Source organism: Lissotriton vulgaris, chromosome 7, assembly GCF_964263255.1.
Source record: "Lissotriton vulgaris chromosome 7, aLisVul1.2, whole genome shotgun sequence".
Classification (NCBI taxonomy): domain Eukaryota; kingdom Metazoa; phylum Chordata; class Amphibia; order Caudata; family Salamandridae; genus Lissotriton; species Lissotriton vulgaris.
The window spans coordinates 16,307,353-16,322,419 of NC_141695.1; the positions used below are offsets into that span (position 1 = coordinate 16,307,353).

Below are 15,067 nucleotides of genomic sequence, written 5' to 3' on the forward strand. Positions count from 1 at the left end.
CAGTGGAGAGCTGTGGTGTGGTCGAAGGAGATGTGTTTGCTGGAGGTGAAGATTGGGTCAAGCGTGTGTCCGGCAAGGTGGGTGGGGGTGTCAACAAGTTGTTTGAGTCCGAGATTGGCCAGGTTGTCCAGAAGGGTGGTGGGGTTGTTGTCGTTATTCTTTTCCAGGTGGAAGTTGAGGTCTCCCAGTAGGATGTTGTCCTCGGAGGGGTGGGCGTGTGGGCTGATGAAGTCAGTGATGTCTTCGCTGAATTGTGTGCGGGGTCCTGGAGGTCTGTAGATGAGGGTGCCTCTGAGTGTGGTCTTGGGGTCGGTGTGGATCTGGAGGTGAAGGTGTTCGGCAGTAGCAAGATTATCGTCGAGACTGGTCGTGATGCGGATGGTGTTCCTATGGACAATGGCTATGCCTCCTCCCGTTTGGTTGATGCGGTCCTTTCGAATGATCTTGTAGCCGTCAGGGATGGCTATGGCGATGTCGGGGGCTGATGAGGCGTTCATCCATGTTTCTGTAAGGAAGGCGACGTCCGACGATGTAGTGTCGAGTAGGTTCCAGAGTTTGATGGAGTGTCTGTGGACCGAGCGGCTGTTGAGCAGGATGCACTTTAGGTGGTTGTTGTCGGAGCTCTGTTTTGAGTTAGTGGATTTGGTGAGGGTCCGGATACAGTCGAACTTGCAGGAGTGACAGGTGAAGGGTCCATGAGTGTGTCGTGGGGCGGCTTGGTAGCAGTTTGTGAGTTGGCCAGGGTTAAGTGCAGAGAGGGTTGCGGCGTCATAAGTAATGCGGATAGAATGGGTAAAGCGGGGGCCAGGGGGTCTGGCACTGGGTGCGGTCCAGGCGCGGACGGGCGTAGACGGACTTACCTTTGGCGCACCTTCGGCGCGCATGGGGCGCAACCGCTGTGCGTGAACGCTGCGCGAAAAAGCATCTGTCATAAGTGAAATGTGGAGAGGGGAGGGGCGAGAGAGGATCAGCTGGGAGGCGGGGCGGAGAGCCGGGCTGGGGGGCACAAGAACAACAACAAAATGGCTGCAAGCCAAAATGCGACCAGGACGAGATTGGGGCACAGGTAAAGCTAATGGCGGTCAAAACACCAGTGAAATCGGCACAATCAGGCACAAATCGGCAAGCAGCCGAAATCGAGAGGCAGAGGCAGCAATGTACAATTAATAAATAAACAATGCGCAGTCTAGCGGCACAGCTGGACTATGAAATCGAAAGGCGGAGGCAGTAATGTACAATTAATAAATAAACAATGCGTAGTCTAGTGGCACAGCGGGACTATGAAATCGAATTAGGCAATGGCAGTGCGAGGACGATGCTTCCAGGTCACAGAGCAGAGCAGCTTAATCCAAACGAGTACAGCAGTAGCAGTGCGAGCAGCGCTATGATACCAGGTCAGGGCTGGGAACAGCGTGGGGAGCGACCGCCTTCGAGGATCTCAGGACGGTCCCCTTACATTTAGCTGTAGTACTAGCTAAATGTAATCACATTTACATGTAACTCATAAACAGGGATTTCGTTTTTGGCATGGGGTTTTTGGACAGCTCACTTACAATATTTTAAACTGGAGATATATCCATTGTTATGTGCAAATAGACTTGGACAATTTCAGTACAATGTTTTTTTAGCAGTTGAAGTGAAGGAACTTATTTACATTATTTACAAACAGTTTAATATAAAACACTCACATGAATGTCTTTACCGGAAACACCATTTGATCCCTTTTTGAAAAACACATCTTTTTTTTATTACAACCACTGGTAAAAGGAAGGTCATAGTTACATCCTCAATGAATATTATAATTGGGGTATATTTTAGACATGCATATCATTAATTTACCAGGAGTCATAGCGACATTTTACCAGTTGTTGACACATTCATAGCATTTTTGTTTGTACCATTGTAAACTTTGACACAGGAGAATCTTCACTTCTGGGGAGACGAACGAAAGCAAGCCGCCACTTACTTGAGAGACGCCGCCACCGCCAGGAGTCATACCGGGGCTGCCAGTCACTCGGGAGCACGCCGCCACCGCCAGGAGTCATTCTACAGCTGACAACTCGCGCCGCCACTCCGGGACTACAATTCCCGGCAGCCTACGCGGCGGCGCGCTCTGTGACACCGCGAGAGCACCAGGAGGCGCACATAAGCAGCGCTGCACCCGGCGGAGTGGGGGAGACGAACGAAAGCAAGCCGCCACTTACCTGAGAGACGCCGCCACCGCCAGGAGTCATACAGGGGCTGCCAGTCACTCGGGAGCACGCCGCCACCGCCAGGAGTCATTCTACAGCTGACAACTTGCGCCGCCGCTCCGGGACTACAATTCCCGGCAGCCTACGCGGCGGCGCACTCTGTGACACCGCGAGAGCGCCAGGAGGCGCACATAAGCAGCGCTGCACCCGCAGAGTCGGGGAGACGAACGAAAGCAAGCCGCCACTTACCTGAGAGATGCCTCCACCGCCAGGAGTCATACAGGGGCTGCCAGTCACTCTGGAGCACGCCGCCACCGCCAGGAGTCATTCTACAGCTGACAGCTCGCGCCGCCGCTCCGGGACTACAATTCCCGGCAGCCTACGCGGCGGCACGCTCTGTGACACCGCGAGAGAGCCAGGAGGCGCACATAAGCAGCGCTGCACCCAGCTTCGCGGGAGGCGAGCGGGACGCCCAGGGCTAAGCCCGGGCAAAGGGTGGGCCCTCTACGGCCCTCATCGGCAGGTAGAGACAGGGACAGGGCCCTGAACTCTGACCAAAATCTCCAAGTAATTCATCATCTCCAAATATAGCTGCAGTGGCCGAGACACCTCCTTGAGACTTACATAATACGGATTTATCTAGGTGTTATTCGAAAAAGCTGCCCTTCAATACGTGTAAAGTAAAATTGAATGTCCCTCTTAATACCATAGATAATTATATGGTTCAGAAAGTTGCAAAAATTAACAACGACAGGAGATCATCACTGGGGTTGAGCCTTTCACCTGAATTGCCATTTGACAATACGCCTTTACCTACTCCTGCTTTTGACATTAGTAATGAGGTGTTTCAGACTCCGGAGAACAGCTCATTGACTCAGCTTCTAGTAGCTATTGTTGACTCAGTTCCTGAGAGCACACCTGACGAAGAAATAATACTGCTAGAAGAGGAGCCCCCAGCACCGGTCCCAGCACCAAGAGTAGTAAAGGGAGGGGAGAAGAGCACATCAAAACGGGGCGGACTCCGCTCAAGTAAAAAATGTCCCGATGCATCCCCCCTAGAAAATATTGGTGAAGACGCAAGGGGTACTTCTGGAGGGAAGGTACACTTGGATGAAGACCAATTCAAGAAGTTGCTAAATGCCCTAGATAACAAGATTAAAACTATAACTAAGCCTCTCCTAAGTAAAATAGATCAGCTCACGGAAGAGGTGAATAGGCTGGGGGGTCTTCTGCAAAAATCAATAGAAGAAAAAGTGAACACTCCAATGCCGAAAACACTTATAGTTGAATCGAAAAATACCCAAACTGCCCCAGGTTAGAATTACTTGAAAGCACTCCTCTGATCCCTATGGTGACTACTGATCTAGGGAGGGGGGCCCTAGGGATTCAGATATCAACATTGGTGATTCTGAAGGGCTGAGTCAAAGGGACAGAATGGTAGATTCTAATCTAGAGAAAGGGCCTGTAGAATTAATTGTAGAGGCATCTCCCCTAATATTGGTTTTGGCAAATGTCCCCCATTTGGAACCAGGGCAAGTAGAGAACATCCCTTCCCTGCTAAATAAATCACTCCATTGGTTATCAAGGAATATGGCCTTTACCCCGGGAGGTAGGGACCAGTTGGCGCAAGAAGTAGTTAAAGCTAGAAGAGTTGAATGGATCGGGGGTGGCACTAAAAAATTTAAGGGGGATTGTGTGGTGCTACACCTTTCTGATCCTGAAGTGTTACCAAACATTCTAGCAAATATATACCCCCCCAGCGTAGATCCACTGAAATAGTACCGCTAACACTGGATTTCTTTTATACAAAAAAAGTGGGGAATACTCTAAACCCAACAATGCTGAAAACTAAATGGAACCCCGTACTAAAAAATGCCAAAATCCTTGATATAAGGAAAAACTGGGGCATCCCTATGGAGAATAGGTTCTCGGCCCTTTCTGGTCTTAATGAATGTGATTGACTGAAAGGGCGGATGAGCAGAGAAAATGATATTGTTGTAGAGTTTCAAGAGAGTGGAACAGATGTCGTGGTGAAGCCTTTAGAAACAAATTCTAGCGATGGTAAGACATCTAGCTTCAGTGAAGATTCTCCTAGTATAGCAGAGTATTTGCCACCGACTCCCCGCACCACTGTATGTAATGGGGAAAGTAGCCCCTCATTCCCCCTGACCCACCCCTTGCAGGTTGCACCTCTACAAGATAGAACTACCCAGATGAAAGCTAGTCTTAAACTTATTTCCTGGAACCTGGCGGGAATTCACCATAAACTAGAGACCCCTGAATGGTGTGAATTCATTTATTGCCATGATGTTATTATGCTACAGGAAACCTGGGCAGTGGCACCTGTTTTTCGGCAGGGCTTCTTAAATTTTTTTGTCCCTGCGAAAAAGAATACTAAGGGGCGACCCTCAGGGGGTTTAACCACGTGGGTACGTCAATCCCTACAATGTACCATTAAACAGAGGCATGTTAGCAATTGTGACTTACTCCCAATTGTGATTACTTGGGCCAATGGCCAAAACATGGTTTTATATAACATCTATGCCAGGGGAACACAAGGGGGTAAAGCCTCGGACCTTGTAGGTGTATTGGATAATGATTTAGAGACTCTTCCTATACATTACACTACCCTAGTGGGGGGAGAAATGAATACAACATTTGAATATCTAGGACTTGAGGATAACGAATTGGCCCTAGAGGAAGATACCAAATGGGGAGTTCCCCAACTGGATCTACCGGTGGTAAAGAAATGGACAGAAGTGTCAATACAGGTGAAGAGTTTGTGCTTGGCTAGGGGGATGAGTGCAGTAAATGGCCACCCCCTCAGATCTACAGGGTATGCACACCTTTGATAATGCGAGGTCAAGTAGCCGGATAGACTACATCCTCATAGACGTTAGAGACTGGCACAAAGTAGTAGATATGAAAGTGACACCGAGATTGGAGAGTGATCACAATCCGCTGTGCTTGTTCTTTAATCTGGATCAAGGTGAAAGCTCATCTAACCAGGAAAGGGGTGCTATGACATTAGACGTTGTCCCAACAAACAACCTCCGTCACATTAAATGGGCAACTTTGGTGGATAAGCCTGGGGATATGCAGGACTTAATGGAGGTCGTTAGCAAAGAGATCAGCAGATTGCAGGTCCACTGTAATGAACTAAATTTTAACAAATGAATTGAAGAGTCACATCAAATGTTTTTTGCTAATATACAGAGGTTTTTCCTAAAAAAAACAAAGCAGGGGAAGGGTGCTGGTCCCCAGAGAAAAAGAGGGTGGTATGACCACTCTTGCAGAAAGGCGCGACAGAACCTCAGCCTAGCACTGAGGACTAAAGAAGGAGTATTAAAGGCCAGGGATGATTACAGGAAAGCCCAAGACAGTGGGATGAAAATCAATGGTTGGACCTTAAGAAGGCATGTGTAGCCAAACAGCAGAAAGAGTTCTGGGCCATTTTAAAATGGGGCAGTGGGGGAATAGCAGACTGTCCAAAAAATCATGTAGCAAAGGAAGCATGGGTGGACTTCTTTAAACCACAATACGCTGACAATCTGCCCCCACCATCTGATTCGCCCCCAGGAAGGGTATTTTATTGCCATGAAATATTCTCACCGAAAGATGTAAACGAAGCAATGGACGGGGTAACTAGAGGCAGGGCGCCAGGAATTGATGGAATACCGGCGGATGTATTTTTATCTGACAGGGCCAACTGGTGCAAATATTTTGTATGGCTTGCGAACTCTATCGCACAAGGAGCAATGATACCAGCAACATGGAAGGGTGCGGAGATTATACCAGTCTTTAAAAAAGGGGATAAGGCTTTACCAAGTAACTACAGGCCCATTAGCCTTATCGACTCGGCACAAAAGCTGATGGGTAGGATGATACAAAATAAAATACAAGCCTGGATAGATGATAAGGATATCCTTTCCCCGTATCAAGCTGGCTTCCGACCACTAACTAGCTCTGTTGACCAGGTATTCAATTTTTTAACCCTGTTCTGGAAAAACGCAACCTTGACAAATGGACCATTATAATGATTATATGCTGTTTTCGTTGACTTGAAGTCAGCGTTTGATCTAGTACCCCGGCAAAAACTTTGGATTGTTTTGCGCGATCTCGGAATAAGCCCCGAACTGCTGACTTTGCTCGTGCGTATGCACGAAAATAACTACGCCAGGATAAGGTGGGGAGCACAAGGGGACGTCACGGATTCCTTCCCCGTGGAACGTGGGGTAAGGCAGGGATGCATCCTGGCTCCCACTTATTTTCTCTTTATATCAACGGCATAGTAGATTTTCTAAAGAAATCCCCGACATATGCCCTGATACTAGATGGGGAGCGGGTCCCAGTATTAATGTTTGCTGATGACACTTTACTGGTCTCACGGACCCCTAGTGGTTTACAAAAGACAATCAATGCTTTTGGAGATTTCTGTCGGATTCGGGGCTTGGAACTTAATACGACAAAGACTAAGTTTATGAATTTGAATCCCGCCAAGCAATTCAAGGGAAAAATGCACTTTAATGGGTCATTTTTGGAAGAAGTGAACGCTTTCACCTACCTAGGTATTTCTTTACAGGCCAACATGAACTGGAATCTCATATGGACTCTGTGGTGCTAAAGTTCAATCAACTGGCCGGGGCCATAGCACAAAAACATAAATCCTCATTTACAAAACCTATTCAGCCAACAATGGAGATTTACAGTATGTCTTTATGGATCAGAGCTATGGGGTTTCACCAACTTGAGCGCATTGGTTACTGCAGAAAATAAATTCCTTCGCCGGTTGGTTGGTGTCCCGCAGAGCACTCCCTCGATCCCGCTCCTATATGATCTTGGGAGGAAAAAGATCGAGGACATGGCTAGATTGCGTCCTCTTTTATATTGGAGGCGCATAAAGACTACTCCTGAATTGGGCCATTATGCATCTGCTCTCATGGACATCATTAGCTCTGATCAGTTTCATAAAATAGCCTGGCTCAAAGAAATTAGGAACTTGCTCCAAAAATTGCATCTAGACCACCTATCGACTACAGTAGACCCAATTGCCTTTTTATCTAAGGCTTCATTGAAAAAAATGTATTGGGACATGATATATAATACTGTTTTGATTTCCAATCAACCTTCCATGTTGGCAGCCCAGTTCTTGGAGTCTAAAATAACTCCTAAATGTGAACAGTACTGGGACTTGATCACTAAACCTCTAGATAGGAAGTTGTATTTCCAGTTTAGAATTGGCTCCCTACCCCTAAATGCTTTTACTGTCAAATGGTCCCCAGACAATGTAAACACATGTTGTTATTGCAAGGTACACGTCGAGGACATCCCACATTTCTTGTTTGCCTGCCCATTATATGCTGCTCCGAGAAGTAGATGGCTAAAGCCGGTTTGTAGGAATTTGGGGATAAGGAAATATCTAGAGGCACTAAGAATATTAAGAACAAATTGTGCCCCCATTCTTGCTATCGCCATAGCCAAATACTTGGGATGGGCCTGGATAATACGCATGCGCACTTTAAACTGTAATTAATTATGTAAGATGGAAAATGTAATTATAAGGATAATCTCAATTATCATGAACTAGGCACTGTGACTCTGATTTTTATAATGTATGAACTTTTTAATTGAAGTATTCGCCAGCATTTTGTAACTTGATGGTATTTAATGTGTATTTTATGTCGATCTTAACTTTAGCGTAGTATTTATTTTGCTTAGCATAGGGAAACATGCTTTTATGACATTGCTGTTGAATAAAGTATTGAAACTTGAAACTTGAAACTTGAAGATAACGGAGTACTTCCGATCACATCGCTATTTAGGAATGCGGTACATGCGAGCACAGTTTGCTGACCGCTATTCTGTCCACCATGCCGGGTTAAGGTGTAAACCAATCGCGAACCACAAATCGGTAAGCACATTAAAGGACCACATTATATCGCAGAATTTTAACATAATACTATTTTCCAAATTAGTTTGACCCCATGTGGTTAATTCACAGAGTATCATTATTAAATGAAATCGTCTGAATGACAACATTCTGATTCAGAGGAGGCATGGTCTCAGGTTAATCTATCTTTTATGACACTAATTTCTAGTTAACAGCATGTGATTTGATATGTTTATGATACTCACAGGACCACGTATTCTTAGTCGTTCATGGTTTACGATATCTAATACACGGGTAACAACGCACGAATGTTGACACTGAAGAGGCACGTCTAGAAAGTGGTATTTTACACGACACAAGCACCAGTTTAACAGCATGCACACACCGTACTTGCAAAGCTTAAGGGTTTATTTAATTCAAATTCTGGCATGATGAATGAAAGGCTGCCCAACAGTTTATCTAATTGTGAGATTGTCATCTAGAATATATTCATCGTGCACCTTGTTTTAATATGCAATTACAGTGAATGTTTATTTAATCACATTGCATTGGGTTTACTAACCACACAAGGTGTTTCATCAGTAGACATGGCAAAATGATAGGCGTTAATGATGCATGTTAATAAAGCAAAGAACTAGCTGGTAAGTGCTTCAAGAAAATTCATCGAATTGCATAGATTCCATTGAGAGTCATTTATTTGTGGAAAGTTCAAATGGATTCTTACTGAGTTAAAGTTTCTTTTATGTTTATAGGAATGAGCCCCTGATGAAGGGCACAGCCCGAAATGTATTGGGCACTTTGAATTAAAAAATCACAAATAATAAAAGAACGAAAAGAAAATGTTCAGAGATGAATGGGAACATTTGAAATGAAATAAAAGGAAAATTCATTGAATCATATTGGATTCCTTTTTTTGAATTATTAAAATTATTTGAACCAGAGTGTGGGTTGGAGACGTTCCCCACTCATTAGGGGTATCGCATCATTTGAGTGATAGTGATTGGCCATGGGGGGTGCTAGACTTACTCTTGCTCCGAGTTGGAGAAATTTACTGCTATTTTGGGTCCTTTTTTGGTTGTAGTAAGAAGTGCAGTTTATGAAAAGTAATGGGTTTGTGAATAGCATTTTGTAGTACTTTAGCCCCTTCAGTGCTCATGACGGAATAGTTCCGTCATTAGCATTGGTGTCCCTGTGCTCATGACGGAACCCTTCAGTCATGAGGACAGGGCACGAAATCCCTCTGCTGCAGACAGCGGAGGGATTTCTATTTCACCCCTTTGACCTCAGGAGCTGGGGAAGAGCTTCCCCAGCTCCCAAGGCCCGCCCTGGTTTGTGTGCAATGAGGATCTGCGTGCACGTCGCGCTGACCTCATTGCACAGAAACCAAAACTAAAATGAGCCTTTAGGCTGATTTCACTTTCACTTTCTATATGCTGAGGGGACTACCCCTCCCCAGTGGATCCCTGGTCGGGCATCATCCCAGGAGGGCGATCCCCAAGCAGGGATCCACCCACTAGACACCAGGGAGGGGAGAGTGGCCCCTTGGGCAAGGGATTTTGCTCCCCCCATATTTTCTTGGTGTGATTAAGTCTTTTTGCTCAAGTGGGAAGGGGCAGATGGGGGCAGTAGCCCCAATCTTGCCCCCAGGGGGGGGCAAAAAGCCCACTAGACCCCAGGGATATATGTTTTTGCTGCATCATTTAGTAGGGTGGGTGTTGCCCATAAAGGGCATGTTCATGCCCCCACCCCACAAGATTTACAGCCTTTCTGGCCCCCCTGGTAGGCAGTTGGGGGCAGTAGCCCCCAATCTGCCCCCTAGGGGGGCAAGAAGCCCACTATATGTCGGGGATTCTGTTTTTTAATTCGAATTTGTGGTGGCAGCTCCCCAATATGGGCATGCCCATGCCACCACCCACGCCCCACAAAAATGACAGACTTTCTATATGCCCCCGGGGGCAAAAAGCCCAGTAGATGCCAGGGATTTCATGGGCATATTTTAATTAGGGTGGGTGCAGCCCCCACCCTCATTAAAATTTGCCCAAAAAACTCCCTGGCATCTAGTGGACTTTCTGGCCCCCTGGGGAGCAGATAGGGACATTAGCCCCCAATTTCCCCAGCCGCTGTGGCAAACAGCCCACTAGATGCCAGGGTTTTTTGGGGGCAACTGTGATTTAGGGTAGGGGCTCCCAAAATGGGCATGCCCATGTCCCCACCCTACCCCCACAAAAAATAACAGCCTTCCTGCTCCCCCTGGGGCAGATGGAGCAGTAGCCCCCAATCTGCCCTCCCCAGGGGGGCAGAAAGCCCAATAGACGTCAGGGATTTTTTTGGGCACATTTTAATTAGGGTGGGGGCATTGGCAACGCTGTTTTGGGCAGTCCCCTCCCTAAATAAAATTTGCCCAAAAAACTTTCTGCCCCCGTGGGAGGCAAATGGGGGCATTAGCCCCAATCTGCCCCGCTGAGGGGCAAAAAGCCCACTAGACGGCAGGGATTTTTTGAGCCAAATTTGAATTAGGGTGGGGCATCCAAAACGGGCATGCCCATGCCCCCACCCCCTCCCCCACAAAATTAACAGCCTTCCCACTCCCCTGGGGGGCAGATAGGGCAGTAGCCTCAAGTATTCCCCCCAGGGAGTGCAAAAAGCCCACTAGATACCAGGAATTTTTGGGGCAAACGTTAATTAGGGTGGGGCATTAGCATGCTTGTTTTGGGCAGCCCCCACGCTAAGTAAAATTTGCTGATTTAACTCCCTAGTGGACTTTCCCCCCCCCCCTGCAGGGCAGAGGGGGGCCTTAGCTCCCAATCTGCCACTCCGCGGGGGGCAAAAAACCCACTAGATGCCAGGAATTTTTTGGGGGCAAATTTGAATGAGGATGGGGTTCCCAAAACGGGCATGCTCATACCACCACCCCCACAAAAATATTAGCCTTCCTGCCCCCCTGGAGGGCAGATGGGGCTTTAGCCCCCAATCTGACCTCCGGGGTGGAAAAAGCCCACTAGACGGCAGGGTTTTTTTTGGCCAAATTTTAATTGGGGTGATGGCATGAGCATGCCTGTTTTGGGCAGTTCCCACCCTAATTAAAATGTGCCCAAAAAACTCCAAAAGTGTGTGAAAAAAAGGGATTTTTTTTCAGCTAACAATCAGGTTTGCAAGGGATTCTAGGTAAGGAAAGATTGGGAGATCCACACAAGCCATACCTCCCTGGAAGCACCCGGGTGTCTACTTTTCAAAAATGTGTGAGTTTGGTAGGTTTCCCTTGGTGCCAGCAGAGCTAGGATTCACAAAACTCAGCTAGGGTAATTTCTCACTGAGAAATTGAGGTGTGACCATGTTGCATTGTGTGCCATTTCCTGTCTGCCGACCCACACAAGTGAGGTACTATAAGACTTTGGGGAACACGGGGTGCATGAACATTTGTGGATCCACGCAGATTTCAGAACTTTCCACCGCAGAAATGTGGGGAAAATGTGTTTTTTTGACAATTTTTTAGGCTTGCAAGGGATTCTCGATAACAGAACCTGATGGGAGTCAGTCATGTCACCCCATCATGGATTCCCCTGGTTGTCTAGTTGTCAAAAATATATAGGTTTGCTAAGTTGCTCTAGGCACCCGCAGAGCTTGGGTTAAAAAACTACAGCTAGGCACTTTGCCAAAAATGGGTCATTTTTCACTTAGAAATTGAGGTGTGACCACATTGCGTTTTGCGCCGTTTCCGGTTGCGGGCACTAGGCCGACCCACACAAGTGAGGTACCATTTTTCTTTTAAGACTTTGGGAAATGAGGGGTGCATGGAAATTTGTGGATCCACACAGATCCAGAACATCTCACCACAGCAATGTGGAGAAAATTTGGTTTCTTTTTACAAATCTTTAGGTTTGCTAAGGATTCAGGGTAACAGAACCTGGTAGGTGGTAGTCAAGTCGCCCCATCCTGGATTCGACTGGGTGTCTAGTTTTCAAAAATGTATAGGTTTTCCGGGTTTCCCTAGGTTCCGGCAGAGCTAGGGTTCGAAAACTACAGCTGGGCACTTTGCCAACAAAGGGTCTTTTTTCACTGTGAAATTGAGGTGTGACCACATTGCAGTTTGCACCGTTTCCTGTTGCGGGCACTAGGCTGACCACACAAGTGAGGTACAATTTTTCTTGTAAGAATTTGGGGAACTCGGGGTGGGTGGATTCCAGAACTTCTCACAACAGAAATATGGGGAAAATTATGCTTTTTTGACAATTTAGTGAGGTTTGCAAGAGATTCTGGGTAACAAAACCTGGTGGGAGGCAGTCAAATAACCCCATCCTTGATTCCCTTGGGTGTCTTGTTTTCAAAAATATATAGGTTTTCTAGGGTTCCCTAGGTGCCAGCAGAGCTAGTGTTCAAAAACTACGGTTAGACACTTTGCGTTGGGTTTTGAGCCATTTCCTGTCGTGGGCACTATGCCTACGAACACAAGTGAGGTACCATTTTTATCGAGAGACTTAGGGTAATTGAGATTTGGAAAGCAACTGTTATTACCTATTGATTTTTGATGCATTTTTGCCTTCCGAATGAAAGACATTGTGTAAAAAAGAAGTCATTTTGAAAAAATGACTGATAATTCTCATGCTAGTATGAGTATTACCAGTTTCGAAAATGTGCAAATATGTACTGTTTCTAAACTCTATAATTTGTTCCTATTTCAGAAATACATAGGTGTCTTTCATACCGATTTTTCCATGTATACATTTTTCCACAATAATTGCTATATACCCGGTACATGATAAAAAGCCATTGCAAGTTGTTGCTCAGTTTTTGACTCTGGGTTCGTCGGGTTCTTGGTGAACATACAAGTCCTATATATCCCCACAGCCAGGAAAGTCCAGCGGATGTAACGGTATATTGCTTTCAAAGAGTTGTCATAACTAGAAGAAATTACACCACACACTTTACAATGTGCCAACAGGCACGGGCAGAATTTACAAGGGATTATGTACAGGACAGGGCCACATGGACCACTGTCAGGGGTAGTCACTTTTTAGAAATAATACTTGTAGGTATAACACTTAGCACATAAACATATAATGACTGTAGCGCCAAAATAGTAAATGTAGCACACAGCCAGTAATCACTGGTAAGGGTAAATACCTCCTACGCAACCCTAAACACTGTAGGAAAATCACGCAGGGAACTAGGACCGTAATATCAGGACCTATAGAAGGAAAACCATCACCTTAGCAGCTCACTTTTAGCAAAGGGAAGGAAACCTAAACAATCACCTAAGCAGGTCACATTTAGCAAAGGTAATAAACAATAAACAATCCTCTAAGGAGGTCACTTTTAGCAAAGGTAATAAGACATCGACAATCCTCTAAGCAGGTCACTTTTAGCAAAGGGGATAAAACATAAGCACATTGCACATGAGGCATTAAAACACATTCAGAGGTGCAGGTAGAACATTTGCACAGGAATCACATAAGCAAGTAAATCACAATGCGCAGGGTGCACATAGCACAACACTAGAACTGTCCCTCAGCCCAACTGGCCTCGCAAGGGCTGAAATGCCCTGAGTCTAAATGTCAGGGGGGCTGCGCAGGCAGCCAGGAACACAAGCCTAAATGTAGCAACTGTCCACTAAGTGCTGGACAGTTGTAAATAATGCTGGGCAAATGTTAGAGCCTTGTGGGCTCAAGAACAATGGTGGGGCGGAACACAACGTGGGAGCCACGCAGGGCTCTAACTTAAAAGAATGGGCTATGAGCCTCCCTGGGCTCTGCAATAACCAATGCCCCTCGAGCCTCTATGGGCTCGCCAACAAATATGGGCTGGAGCCTCGGAGCTCTACAAACAACTGTGGCGCTGTCTTGAGCCTCTCTGGCTCGTAAATACAAATGCGGGGAGCCTCTCGGGGCCCTAAGCAATGATGGGGGCAGTGGGCTTCTTGCCCCTACGGGGCGACGTTGGAGCGGCCCTCTGCCAACTGGGGCCGCTCAGAAAACAAAGAGAAACGGTCCCGCACTCACCGGGATCTCATCTGGTTTCGTGGCTTTGGTGCTCCACTTGCCGGTTCGGGGCTCTTCTCAACACAGGAGAACCCTCGCTGGGCGCTAGCCTCTTGCCCGGTCCTCTCCTGGGATCGGAGCCGGGTAGGGCTAGCAGCAAGTCGGGAGACAGCTTCCTCCCACCTGGGGGAAGCAGAGAACGGCGCCGGCTCACCTCTTGGTCACTGGAGCGCGGGGTGGGCTCCCATTAGCTTCCGGTTCCTTTCTTCTGTTTCCGGGTCATCGCGGGCAGTGCGGCGGCCCTTCTCTGGAACTGCAGGCGGGGGGGGGGGGGTAACTCCACCGAGGGGTAGGCTCCCTCGTTAAATATAGTAACACCGGCGGCCAGGATGCGGGGCAATTGCGGCGTGGGCAGCCGCTGGAGTAAACATAAAGCGCTCTGAGCGCTAGTAGGCAAGAAAGAGCTCCCAAGCGCTGGCACAGCAACAAAAGCGCTTCCAGGCGCTATAAGCAAAGTATTGCTCCAGCAAGGGTCTGGAGGCAGGCAGGGAGCAAGGCTGGGCCAGAGCCAGCTCACTGGGTCTCCGGGCAGGGAGACAATCCAAGTGGCGGTCCTCCTGGCCGCAGCAACAGCAGCAGCCCCCTCAGCTAGGATCCAAAAGCAGAACAACTTGTATGGGGACACAGCCCCTTCTTATACCACTAAATCCTTTGTCTGTAGGTGCAGGGTGGGGGAGAAACCAGTCGCAGTTGGTTTTGGAGCACCCTTGATGGCTCAACCACCCCTTTCATTCACTAGCAGGGCTAGGGTCATCAGTTGCACCACAGGGGGCGGAGCCAGCATTGTGTGGGAAAGCCCAGCCCCATCAGGAACCAGGTGCACTCCTCCCCAGCCATCAGCATGCTAATCTCACACTCACCACCGGCAGACCCATCCAGCCTTCCTGGAGCCAGGCTCACCAGCCAGCTCCAGCCAATCTCACGCCAGGCATATTTTACACTAATATGCC

At 47.4% G+C, this 15,067-nt stretch overlaps 1 protein-coding gene across 1 annotated transcript in view; it reads left to right on the forward strand.

The window, feature by feature from the left end:
* The window catches only part of LOC147700528 (uncharacterized), a 193,129-nt gene that overhangs the window by 47,169 nt on the left and 130,893 nt on the right, over positions 1–15,067 (forward strand). Inside the window, exon 2 of the mRNA XM_086929118.1 lies at positions 2,904–3,506. Within this exon, the coding sequence (XP_086785244.1) occupies positions 2,904–3,506 (603 nt within the window). The remainder of the gene's footprint in view (positions 1–2,903; positions 3,507–15,067) is intronic.